The 13979-nt window shown below is 44.1% G+C and overlaps 1 protein-coding gene across 1 annotated transcript in view; it reads right to left on the minus strand.

Moving 5' to 3' along the window:
• Positions 1–2570: 2570 nt before the first annotated feature.
• Positions 2571–13979, minus strand: part of SYNDIG1 (synapse differentiation inducing 1) — a 68716-nt gene continuing 57307 nt past the window's right edge. The window contains exon 3 of the mRNA XM_068397223.1: positions 2571–2857. Coding sequence (XP_068253324.1) covers positions 2699–2857 — 159 coding nt within the window. The 3' untranslated portion in view covers positions 2571–2698. The remainder of the gene's footprint in view (positions 2858–13979) is intronic.

Below are 13979 nucleotides of genomic sequence, written 5' to 3' on the forward strand. Positions count from 1 at the left end.
TCCTGTGCTGATGTACCCCATACTGCTGCATCTCCTTCCCCCCCCCCCCCCGCCCCGCCCCAGCCTTTGTGCTTATTTTAGATTAAAAACAAATGGGAAAAGGCCCAGACAGAAATATCTTCATTTAAGTTAAAAAAATAACCAGTATTTCCAGTTCTTGTCTTTGCTTGTTCAATAAAGGCTTTCCTAGCCTTAGACAGGGGCTTTCCTAGCCTCAGACAAGGTTTTCTCTCAGACAGTGCATTACTACATTATGAACTGAGATAAAATAAGATCTGGACTGAGATATATGTTTGACACAAGTCCCAGCTCAGCGTACATAACCTTGTTGTCATCCAAGTCTAGCAATACTTCACCCTTAAAAACAACCAAGAAAGAAACTTCCTGTTCTTCCTGAATGGGAAGAATAGTTTGAAATGGGGCAAATATGAACCAAAGCGATCACAGCCATCTGATTTCCAGAGCGAAGTGAGGCAAAGACTGCAACACACAACCCAGGTTGGTTTTTAAAGCCATGACACACCGCTTTGGAGAGCCTGCTGTAAGTACTGTAGCTGGAAACCCTGTGCATCCTCCTGGAAGAAAAACGAGGCAGCAAATTGTGCCCTTGTCCCTCACTTACCCAAACCCAGACACTGCCCATTGGGGCAAATACTGAGGGGGGACTCTAACTTGCCCACTCACTACTGCCTTGCTTCAAAGGGAAGGGGCCTCCATGGCAGTTGCTAGGAAAAAATGTTGAAGGGGAAGAACCACAGAATTGACTTTGTCAATGATAATAGGGCAACCTGGGCAAAGACCTGCATTTACTGTGCCCTCAGCTTTAGCAGTGGCTGAGAACTGATGAAGATGACTAAGAGTACCTTGCTAGTCTCCAGGCTGTGTGAAGCCCAACAAATCAATGCAAAAGAAGAATTGTCAGTGAGTGCAACAGGCTTTTGGGTCCAGGTACAGTATGGGATGATCCATACAGGTATTTCTCCAGGTAACTGAACTCAGGGTACTGGGCCAATTTTCACTCAGTCTAACGCTTCACATCCGTCCAAAGAAAGCGTCACACGGAGCATCAGCAGCTGTATACCATGTGTTTTAATAAACTGTATAACTAGCAGAAAAATAGTTTTGGATGTGTTTGTCCCCCTCCCCGCTAAAATAAAAAAACTCAAGTTGAAACCAAAATAACGCCAACCCCAAAACAGAAGAAAAAAATTGTCCCAGAAAGAGCAAAGCTGACACACAATACAGAGTTGGAAAAAAAGGTCTTTGATGACATTCTTGGGTAAATAAATTATGTTTGTAAAACACAAGGTAGTGAATAATAAAATGCTTATTCTTTTGTTCGGTTTCTCTCTCTCTCTGTATATATATATATATATATATGTGGATACATATATATCTATGCTGATGATACACCCTTGGTGGGATGAAATGGTACATCTTTAAGACAAAAAAAATAAAAGGGTGACTGTGGGGGAGGAGTAAAGAAGAAAATAAATGTTATCATTTCAGTCAGTGAAGTAGGGACAATGCTCAGTTCCCTTACAATGTACCATTGCGCTGCTCATCAAGGGACATGCTTGTCTCTCCATGGCTATGCTGTGTCCCTGGTCCACGGATGAGCTGGAGCTTGTAATCTGAGTGGTTTCCTTCACTGCTCTGTGTATGAGCAGTACCTCAGAAATGTATGAAGCATTCCTTCCCCTGGTTAATTCCCATGCTTTACCATGATTTTTAATTTAAAATTGATTAGTATTTCAGTTTGCATATTATCCCTCAGGTTTCTTGCATTGACTGCTATGCAGGTCTCCACAGTAAGGCAGAGCAACCCAGACGAGCAATATGCCACAGGAATGTGCCATTATCATGATGTGACTGGATGGGGGAATTCATTTTACAATGGATCCCATGCTACTTCTGACCTCACACTCAGTCTTCGGAGCCAAGTCATGCAGTAACCTCAGCTGTTCTGCATTGGATGGGCCTGTAGGTCATATCTTAATCCAAAAACAAGGATAGGAAAGAAAAAATATTTTTTATTTCCTTTTTTCCTTCCATGGAAACCTACCCACACAAGAAGAGTAGGAATACCATTCTACGCTGAGTTCTCTGCTTCATTCCTAGGCAAATGAGTCCTGCATTCAAAAAAAAGAAAACATATTCTTCCTCCTGTTGTTATACTGCTCTTTCAGAGAACCAGCCATTGTCCATGCTTTCCCAGATCTCAGTGCTGTGCTTAACAAGAAAACTAAGCACAAGCTCTTGCTGGCTGCAAAGTTCAGGCGACCAAGAAGGTATTAAGAGAACAGCTCAGTTTGCCAGCTTCTTGTAAACACCATATTGCAAAGAAGGCAAAGGCAAAACACCCCTCTCCACACCTCCCCCAACTGCCTTCCTTCTGTTTTTCCACCCTCCTTTCTTTTTCTCTTTTTTTTCTTTCTCTCTTTCTCCCTTTCTCTCTTTCTTTCTTGTACAGGGGTTCATGAAGAGAAGCAAGACTTGTGCATCACAAATGATGGAACTATCCCCACCCCAGCCAGTTTCCCACCCTACAATAATGCACAAGCCCATCTTACCCTGTACCTGCCCCCAGAAGGTGTTTGTTTGTCTCTTGATCTTTTTGGAAAATCATGCAGTCTGATCTGCTGGGGAGTTCTGCAGTGCAGGCGTCGAGTGACTGGTTCTCCCCCTTTCCTGAGGCTCATAAGTGATTGTTTTTGGACAGATAGGCAATAAGAGCCACAGCCACCCCAACGTAGATGCCAGTTCCGATTGTGATGGACAGCACAGCCAGGAAGAGTGCTCGCCGGGAGCTGGAGCTTGCATGATGGAAGTCCCCCTTGGCTACTGCTTTGTTTGTCTGCAAGATATACAACAACAACAATAAATAAACAAATATTTATTTGTTTCATCTGGAAATAAAGATGTGATGCTCATTTCTTGGCTGAAACATGATCCTGGGATATGGCAGTAAACTGGCTGGAAATCAAATACTTTTTTTAGTCGAATGACGTTATTTGCACAATTAGGATGATGATGAAACCAACAGGATCTCAAGTGGTACTTTTAAGTGCCTTTAAGCTTAAACATGTCCTAGGATTTAATACTATGTATCATCATGATGATTTCTGAGATGGCTCAGCCTCCCCTGAGAACATGGACAGATGGGCTGTGAGCCAAGGGTCTTCTGTGTCCCCTCCAGACACAGCTACAACCCTGCTTCTGCGAGGTGGCTGGATTCCACCCTGGCTGGGAAAGGTAACAAGGGAAAAGCCCTTTAAACCTGTCACTTGCACAAAAACATTCTTCCAAGTCAGGTGAAATGTTTGATCTGTTCTTACCTGGACAAGGACAAGAGGGGCTGAATTTTCCTTTCCAGTGCAGTGCATTTGAGCATGCTAACTAGGTGGAACAACTGGCCCAGGTTCATCACCACAGAGAGGCCAGGCACCACCAGTTACCTTGCATCCACCTCAAGCCTGAGCTTTAGTGCAGGACAAACACCTAGGAAAACAGAGCTAGTAGACACTCTTTCAGCCTTGATTCAGAGGAACACTTAGGCATATGAGCAGGGCAGTTCCCTTGATTATCAGAGGGATGACATACATGCTTAGTGTGGTCATTGGTCTTCTCTCTTGGGGGTGGTGCATTCAGCTGGATGTGTCAGCTGAAGGAAGAATTTCCATTTTGATGGTGTTAAAGTGGCTTTCGTGCCTCTTGCTATGGTTCCCAGTAGCTCAGAAGACTAATCCAAAGTTCTGGCAATTGTATCACATCTTCTGTGTAGTTTTGAGGACCCAAGAGGGTGCCTTGAATTCAACCTGATCAGCTGGACTTCCCAAAGTTATATGCAAGGCATTTAGGCTTGAGCACAATGAACCTCTCAAAGTTACAGCTTGTTATTACAGCTGTCAATAATGAACACAGAAAGCAAATTTCAGCTGAGTGGGGATTGTCTCCTGTGATGATCCCACAGTCACACTGACATCAGTGGGATGGCCACTGTGGAAAGCTACAGCTGGAGTTTGAGAAGTATTCAAATATTGGTTCTTCTAACTCACCTTCCAGGCACCTTTGAGTCCAGGAGCCAAGACAAAGCAAAATCCCTGCTCAAAATAGGCAAAGGAAAGCTAAAATTGGACAGGACTGATCTAGCCATTGACAAGACCACCTAATGCCATTTCAGTGGGTCTCAGTCTTGCAGTGTAGTGGAAGGAGAACGTCATTTTTATAGACCGTGGTGTGATATCAGCAGGGTCTCCTGCCAGCCAGTAACAGATGTGTCACCTACAAGAAAGGTCTTGTAGAAACATATGAGGTCCATAAGTTCTGAGACAGTCTTTGTTCCCTCCTTACAATGATTGAGGAATTTGTAATGCTTTAACTGTATTTCTCCACAAATGCTCAATTTTCTGGGACACTTTCTGCTTTAGTGTCATCTATTGCTCTATTTTTGTCTTTTTTTACAATCTTGCTACTCAGAGCAATTTACAGCAGCCAAATGACAAACTTCCATGCTGAAAAAAAGGCTTCTGGCCTTTCTGTCAATGACTTTATTAGGAGAACCAACTCTTCTCATTCATCAACCTAATTTTTAAGTGTAATGCCTTATAAATGTTTCAGGCAGAAACACTGTCAAACAATACATATTGAAAGAGAGAGAGACAGGCTGCAGGCAGGAGGAAAATGCTGATTACAAAACAGCAACATATAAACAACTCCCAGGTTTACACCTAGTGTCATGTCCTTTAGTTTAGATGGAGAAGGCATCCTACTCACTTTTGCTGAGCCAGGCCACTCAGCAGGGTGACCAGGGATTTCATGAGCTTCATTGTCTTGGACCTCCAAACACGCAAAAGAAGAGCCCTTTCCAGAAAACTGCAAGGGGCTTGGGGAATAATAATAATCAAATAATCTGAAAACTTCACAGCATGTCTTGATTGGATTCAATAAAAGAGGTCGGGTTTACCCAAAATGATGTGTTGAGTGACCCAAAGGGATTCAGCAGGCTGATTTGTCAAGCACTAATAGCCTTTTTTTCTGATAGGATCTTCAACCTAGCAACAAACCTGCTCACAAAGAACAGCTTTTTTTCTTGATGAGCTCTTTGAGGACAGCCCTGACCTTTGTGAAAGGACTGGACCTATGGTGAAAAACAAGCTTCTCATTAAAATGTTCAGCCCAGCCAAAACCAGATGTCTTGTATTAGTCACTTGCTGCCACAGAGTTGCTGAATTTTGCAGCTCCTGTCATTAAGATATAGCTTGATTTTGCTTGGGGAGCAGACCTGCGTTTTCACAGAAGTTCTAGTTTCCAGCAAATTACCTAATCTGAGTGGGTTTCTTTTTCCTTTACCCTAATGCGTATTTTGTGACTTAGCAAAATCAAATCCCTCCTATATTGAATTCTGAATGTAGAGTGCATTGGTAAGGGCACATGGGAAGGACAATCTTATATTCCTCCTTTATTCCATTCAGAAAGGTTTCCATTGAGATGAAGAAATCACCAACACAGAAACCATCCTCCATCAGTGTAAAACTAGTCTGAAAGGATTTGCTTATCACTAAGAAAAATCTTTGTTGCTATTCCCTAATTAGCAAAACCATCCCATTACTCCCCGATATCACTATATGCAAATTACAGCACTTCCGAAAGTTTAAGCTAAACAGATCTGGAAAATAGTTACTATACAAAATGCAACTGAGGCCAATTTTAATAGGTTAGTATCTGGCAACTAATAAGCAGTTTTTCTTGAATTTTTTTTTTTAAACAAGGATCAGATCTTTGGTATCTCTGTGCACTTTGAGGAAGTCCCTTGGTTTTGGTGCCCAACCAACAGCTTATGACCCAGCCCATTTGATGCCTAACAGATAGAAGTGACACTAAGTTTGGGGGCTTCCATGCCAGGGATGCCTGTGCTCCAGCAAACTCCATGTGGGAAATGAGGACAAGAAATGTCTTGTGTAGATCAGAGAGCCCAGTCAGACCCAGTCTCACCAGCTTTTCCTTGACATGGTAGAAAAGGTGAAAACAATGGTCATTAAACCTAAAAAGAAACCAAGACATCTAAATGCAGCCAGTGCTCAGGCTGTTCGATTGTCTTCATAGTGTCTGTACCTCAGGTACTGTGAGCTGAAAAATAAAACTTGTCTACTTAGAAGGACTGGCCACCTAAGCCCACAATCAAACACCGCAGACAGACAAGCAGACACAGCGATTCAAGTCTCCAGAGGCAAAATAGGTACAAGTACAGAGAACGGTATCTGTTGTGGACCCTTCTTGGTAATTGCTGCCAGCCACAACACTGGGACCTCAGGCATAAAAACAAACTCAGTCTTTGCTTTCGACACATATTTTTGGGTCAAATGATAAACGAATTCACAATGCCACTGTGGTTAAAATTCCTCAGTAAAAGAAAAAAAAATCCATTTTAGCTAATTTTAAAAAAATAATGTATTTCAGATAAAAAAGTTAAGCAAGAAAAATACTCCACCAGATTTTGGTTAAAAATGAGATCACATTTATGGTCTGCAACCAACTGCAAGTCAGGATGTGTTAGACTGATGCTGTCTCCACTTCCACTAAACAGCCCCAACAGATGACCACAGTGCCTGTGATGGACATGCTCTCTGCAGCCCTGGGTGCCACAGGCGCCCTAGTCTACACAGAAGCCTTGCCTGAGATGACAAATCCCTGCATCCATCCAGGCTTTTCTGCTCAGTTAGAGGTGGGGATGGGATAACGTGCACCACCAGGGCCCTTGCCAGGCCCCTGGGGCTGATGTGCCAAATGGTATCAAGGCACTGTTTTTCCAGCCACTCATACCCAGCCTGGAAATGGATTTCCGTGCCCTACTCTTCACAAACTCAGCTCTGGACTCACTAAAGCAATATTTACTTTTGTTACTTCTTTTTTCTGAAAGGCAAAGCCCCAGCTATGAATATGACTGGGCTGAGTATTCATTATCTGATATTAACGAGCCCATTATGTTTGACTCTGGAGGGTAATGCAGCCAGGGCTGGTGCAAGAATGAAGATCCAATGCCCTACTAACAAAGGGCTTGATTCACTACAGCCTCTTCAAGCTATGTGCCTTAATTTAAGTAGTAAGGAATACAAACAGCTGTTCTAATGGGCTTAAAAGTGGCTGCAGAAGTAAGCACTTTTCCTAATCAACATTGTATGATCTGTGGAGTCTTACTGTACTTCTATCCGTTTGCTTCTTCCTTTCCCAGGCAAGACTGTGGCTGGCAGCCAGATAATTGATGAATCAATTTAATACAGTCTCTGGGCAGCAGTGGGACCAACAGGTTTGATAAACAGAGCAGGGGACAAGTGCAAGACATGGGATGAATTATGAGTGGGGATAATTCATCGCATAGCACCAGGCAAGTTCCCTCACTTGCACAGTCAGAAGATGAGATACTTTCCTTGCAAAAGGTTTGTATCCCTGGACTACCCCTGCCTCCTGGTTTTCCCTTGGTCTGTGTCCTCTGGATGCCCAGATATGACTATCAACTGGCCAGCTAGTGGCAAAGGTTGTGATGAAGGCTGGGTACTTCAAAGTTGAAAACAGGGCCTTGAGCAAATACCAGCCCCAAATCAATCCTCTCTGTAGAGGCTTTGGAAGTAAGCCAGGAAAGTGAGGAGGGGTGGGGGAAGAAGGAGTAAGGAGATCTGGAAGGTTTATCTTACTTTGTTTAGCTAACAAAATGAATGTCTTCTTGTTTAGAAACAAGCAACTTCCCTGGAGTTTCCACTTGAGCTTCTGCAAAACATATTCATCATGTCTCTGGGCCGCATGTTTTATAGGCTGGGAGAAGATGAATACTATACCTCCACAGCTTCAAGGCCAAAAAAAATCTGCTGCATCCCACAGTGACTCATATATCATACTCACAAAATACCTTCTGGTACGCTGTATCTGGAAACAAGAAACACATTGATCACAATTATTAATTCTGCCTCCTCTCCTTGAGGCTGGAAAGCAGGAACAGCTCCACGTAGGAAGAGAAGAGGGTATCCTGACCCCTTTGGTCAGGTGATGGGAGGATTTCTTTTCACTTCATGGGAAGCAATGGCCAGCAGGAAGCAGGGATGCACAGGCTCCATGCAGCCACTGGCCAGACCCTGAGTCTTGCTTCTTCAAGTGGCATGCAAAAAGAAAACGCTTCTACTCCTGTATCTTCTCCTATCTTTCTTCTAGTCAAAAGCTCTGGCTACTGTTTTTAACTCGCCCAACTTGTATTTCTGTTGATCTCAAATTTCTGGGCAATATCTTCCACCTTCAGGCTTACACCACTTATTTTCACTGACAGTGAGAAAAAGACTCCAGAGTCTTTGCTAAAGATACAGATGGGAAAAGGCTGAAGTCAGGATTTGCCTCTGAACCATGAATGACAGCAGGGAGGTGCCAGTCAGCAGGAGAAAGCATGGGGCTGGCAGACACCTAGTGTAGGGGTTGGGATGTGGCAGGAGAATTTTCAGTCCTGAGGAGAGCATCAAAGGGACTATGGAGTCCCAACAAACAGATCCACAGGCAGAAATAGAGATCTAAATAAATGACAAATGGTTCTTTGCAAATTCCATTGTGCTCATAGTGTAATAAAAACTTCGGCCTGTGGCAACTTGCCTTTCAGGTACTGAAGAGCTCTTCTGGAGGTTTCCATCATTTCTGCTGGGAAGTTGGCCCAGGAAATGGACATGAGTCTCAAGCAGCCACTCCCTGTCTGGAACTTGCTGTGGAAACAGTAAGGAGCAGGCACCACCTGAAATGCAGGCACTTCTAAACAGATACACAATCCTCCTAGTCTCAATGCTGTACTTAATCTCTGCTGATGATTAAGTTTCTTTTCCTCTTCAAAGGAAGGCATCCAACCTAGTCTAAGCTAGCCTTCTGACTGCAGTGTCCAAAACCAATTGCTGGATCATCTTCAGGGAATTCCCATCCACACTCCTGTGTTAATAGGTAGAGACTAGATAACTTGCTTGGGATTGATATCTCCTTCAGTGAGTGATCAACCCCACCCTCAGCATTTAGAAGATAAAAAGCATAAGATCTTGACCACATCCTGCTCCCTCACTGTCTGGTAGCACTGAGATCCAGTTGGGATGGCTGATAAGGACCTTGAGACAGCAAATGCCTAGCCCACATGGAACCTCCCCTGGGGCAATGCTGAGGTACTATGAGTACTTGGATAGCAGTGACGAAAGGATGATACAGGGATGTCACCAGAGTTCATTAACACATGGAGAGGGGATAAGCTGGCATATGCAGCTTCTGCGTTGCTCGAGGCTTTGCCAGATGTCCTAACTGCTCTGCTGCACCTCAAAGTGACAAAACAAAATCCAGTGTGAAAACTTACCCCTGAAGGATTTCTTTCAACAATGAATCCTCATTCTAGTAAACAGGCTTGTGCCCTCAGTGGCCAGAGCATAGCACTGAGTACATTGCAGCGGGCACTTGCTGCTTCCCATCAGCAGCCCCTCTGACTTGCCTCACCCCCTTTGTTACCATGACTGTTCAGCAAGGCAATGACACAAACAGGCTCATCACAGTGCAGCAGGCAGTGAAAAGGACAGGCTGGTGGCCATCCTGTGTCCAGAGTAGTCTCTTGTATTGAACTTCAAGGACAAGCGTAGTTTAACCAAATGTTACTCCAGCAAGCCCTTCAAGTGGCATTTCCTTCTTTGTGAGCATCACCTTCTTTGCACTGCAACAGCATAGGAACTTCCAGCCTGGCCAAAACCCCACCAAGCCCCTGAATGGTGATGGGGCAGATGAAAACAAGTGGCCTGAATAAAGGGATTTTTGCTGTCACCAAGTAAAAGGATTTCTGCTGCCACCAAATTAAATGATGCTGTGTCAGTGAAAGGAGACGTACTGGGATCAATGTTTATTCCTGGAAACCCATGAAAGGCTCAGGAGAAGAGAGTGTGAATGGGAAGAAGAGGGTGTAAATGGAGACCAGCATGAGTCTACCTCTTCTCCACGATCAACTTGCATAACATCTGGGTTTGAGCCACCGGATCATTTTGGTATCAATGTTTTCTGCTGGAATTTGAAAATATGATGTAGGTAAGGACGTGAATCAGCCCCTGGCTGGTGCTGCCTGTGGCGTTTGATTGTGTATTCAAGTGCAGATAAAACTATAAATGTCCGAGTGAGATTTCGGCACTTGGAAAAACAAGAGCATAATAATGAGAACAGCAGGCGCAAAAGGCCTGAATGAGCAGAATGCAGAGAGATGTTTTTAGACAAGTTCCACAGCAACAACAGTTCATTTGATTGCACTTGAGAGAATGAGACCTCAGCCTGTGATAGGATTCCTGGTGTATATAGAAGTTTGGTTGTTCATGATAAAGAAGATGATTTCCCCCCTCTGCTTTGCTTCTTGCCCTTAAGCAGATGTTGCCATTTTGTGATGAAAGAGAAGAAAATTTAGGCAAGGTGACACGTGATGAAGCCTAGTTTGCACACATACAAACATGTGCCCACACAGACTTACACACAGCTGACATGGGTTTGTGACCACACACATAGACATACACATGATCTGTGTAGAGGCTGGATGCAGCTACCTAGGTACCACTTAAGTTTATCAACCAATTATTAGTGACCAATTCAGTCCCAAGGGGTTCCTTTATTTTTCCCATTTAGATGGCTGTTTGTTTCTTCTTTGTTTGAAGACACAGAGTTTAAAATGTGAGCATTACTTAGGAAGGGAAATCTGGAAGCGACTCCTCGTTTTCAGATTCCTTTTTGTGAGTGGCAAGAAGTTGACTTCAGCTCAGGGGACATCACAAGGTACTTTTTGCCCATGGTGCCCCTACGTCTGTCGCAGGATCTGGATTGGGACTGACTGGACAGTGCCACAGATGAGTTTGCATTTCAGGACTGTCAGAGTCTCCTGATACTGTATCTGGTGTGTGGTCAGCAACAGAGGTCACCAAGAGGCTGTGGACTCTCAGTTCTTGGACATATTCAAAACCCCACTGGACATGGTCCTGAACAACCTGCTCTACCTGACCCTGTTTGAGCAGGGAGGATGGTCTAGATGATCTCCAGAGGTCACTTCCAGCCTCAACCATTCTGCGATTCTGTGATTTTTGTGAAGACTTGACAGCTGTACAAAGTTGTGCAAGGTGTTATTCGACTGTCAATTTTCTTATACACAAATATGCCTGGAGAAGTTCCTCTCTCTGTTTCACAGGCAAAAGCAGGGCTTTTAAAGCCCTGTGATAATTTTGTTTGGGCTTCTCTGAAGGACCTGCTGGAGGTAGGTTCCTGAAGTTGGAAAAAGCTGCATTCATATCCTTCTACCTCCATCTCGTTATATAAGGTTGGTATACAGAGTGGATTCCCTCTGTCCACATCCAACACCACTGCCCCATGACTCTCCAACTCCATTTGTATCAAGGTGCAGTGCATGGTCCCAATCTGTGTAGCTGTGGATCTCAGACCTCACCGTTGGGACCTTTTTTGTCCATGAGGACGACCACATGACTGCACACCAAGCCATGTGGGTATGTGTCTCATGTGGAGCAGTGGCATCAATCCCCAGCTCCAAGTTCGGGGCTCATCATTTTGGCTCAATTTGCTACGCCTTGGGATAGATGAACAGGCCATTATGCAGTATCCTTCCAATTCAAAATATTCACAATACTAAGCAAGAGGGACATTGTGAGGCACCAGCTTGGTGCCATTTGCGGTGACCTGTCTTTATTTTGCTCTGGTTCCTTCTGTCTGCCTCTGGTCTTGTTCCTCATTTTTGACAGGAGGAAGACCATGTTTGTGGATGCTTTACATTCACTGTAGTGGCCCTCACCTCTCTTCCCTCCAACACGAGTTACACAGCAGAAGAAAGGGTAGAAGATGCTGCCAGAGAGGATCTCAGCCCCAGACCCCCACCTCCCACCCTGGGAACAGACAAGAAAGGGGTGGTGGGACAGGGATGTGATGGGGGTTTCTGCCTTGGGCACCCTGAGCCACATTTGGGGAAGGACAAGAATGAGAAAGAAAGTCAGAGACACTGCAGGTTTAAAAGTGTCTCTGGGGTGGTTTCTCCTCCTGACAGAAAGAGATTTGTTCAGAGAATGAGTTCTTCCAGTTCTGAACCCTTAATTTTCTCACCTGCAGGTTTCCCTATTTGAGCTGAAACTAAATCTCTGGGTTTTAAGTGAATTATACAATCTCCTATCTAATAGGTCATTAATGACTTTTTGAGGTAAGATTAAGAATTCTTGAGGTAAGATTCACCCTTGTTTGTTGATATCAGTGGCTTTCTCAACTTTGTGTCACAATCAACCACGATTTCTCTACATGTAATCTGTATTACATTGTTCTTTATCTACTCACAATTTCATGTGTTGATGACATTAATATTAGCTCTGTCTGATCTGTTGTTGGCAGAGCCTGGTTTCCTTGGGACAGGTTTTTTTTTTCTCCCAGGTTGGTTCCCAGCACATGGGGTGGGTACCACACATCAGTTATATGGAAGTGTCTCCAGAGGACTGTTCCTTGGGGTACTGTTTGCCAGGCAAGCCTGCAAATGCTGCAATTCCTCTGGTCCTCACTGATGCTGTGGTAGCATCTTTCTAGGCAGGAGACCAAACCCAAGCTATTTCTGAGAAACATTTTGTCATTTGAAATGTTAACTAGTAAGGTAAGAAGTTATCAGGTACTGTGGACTCTGCAGCATCCGACAGTGAATGTGAGGTAACTCGCTCCTCTTCCTTCAAGGAACAGGTTTATCTTGAATGAACACAACTTTTCGATAGGGTACTTCAGGCACATCCAGAGAGTCATCAGAGATCAAATGATGAAGACTACCTCTTTCATGTGACAAGACCCTGTCTCCTCTTTCCATTCCTTCCACTTTCTCAAAGCCCACAAGAAACACAGTATTGGGAACAAGATCCCAAAATTGTGGGGGTTTTTTGCATCAGTTACTTGTTGTCTTTTTTAAATCTTAATCCTCTTTTCTCCTCCTCCGTTGCACCAAATGTCCAACAAGGGTCAGCTCAGTCAGCTGCTGTGACCTGTGGTGGCTGAGGATTTGCATCTCAGTAGGTAGACGGTGAGGCTTGATGACAAGGAGACTTGGAAATCTAGCCTTACTTGTTGATGAGGAGTGCTCAAGATAGGTAGAGACATAGCATACTGTTGCACGGAGCCTGGATCACTCACTGGCATTAACCAGTGTGTCTCCAACCTCTCTATTCTTCACTCTGGTCCCTTGGCTTGATTTAAATTAAAGAATAATGCCCAGTTTTTATTCAGATTTTTAAATCAGCCAAACCACCTTCACGTAAAAACAGGGAAACTGAGGCAGGGATGCAGAAGTGGGGTGTTCCTGCAAGGAAAGGCAGAAGCTGCAGCAAACCCAGGCCTCTGAAAGGTATCCCAATGCCACTAAACTTCTTTTATTTTAACATCAATCAGAAAGAAATCTAACTAAATAGCAAAGAAGGACTTCAGAGAGTGTCTACAGAGAATACCTGCTGGTTTAATTGTATTGCTTTGAGAGGCAAATCAGTTTACACTCACAGAGCTTTTTGTATCAGCCAGCTCTGCAACAGGTTAACTTCCAGAGTATGAACGAGGCTGTTCTTCCCTGCGAAGAAAGACTTTGTTTTTGAAAGTCTTTTCAAAAGGAGCTTCATTTAGGAGCCCCCAGTGGAAAGTGACTCTGAATTAATTTGTGGTGTGCTATTAGAAGGATGCATCTGACACAGTGGGAAATCCTGAAGGGACCCTGCCCTTGCAGGAATGCCAGGTAGCTTGTGTATCCACGCAGCTTGGATGGAGGGGGAGAGCTGCCCAGCGTGAGGAATGGGATGGGTTCAGCACCCCTCGCCTTCCCTCCTGCTTATCTGGACAACAAATGTACGTAATAATCTATGGGAGCCCTACTGCTCTGCTTACTTGATGAGCAAAATTGGCCAATGGATTGAAAGTTGTCATTGAGGTCTGACAGACAG

This window comes from Nyctibius grandis, chromosome 1, assembly GCF_013368605.1.
Source record: "Nyctibius grandis isolate bNycGra1 chromosome 1, bNycGra1.pri, whole genome shotgun sequence".
In the NCBI taxonomy this organism is placed as follows: domain Eukaryota; kingdom Metazoa; phylum Chordata; class Aves; order Nyctibiiformes; family Nyctibiidae; genus Nyctibius; species Nyctibius grandis.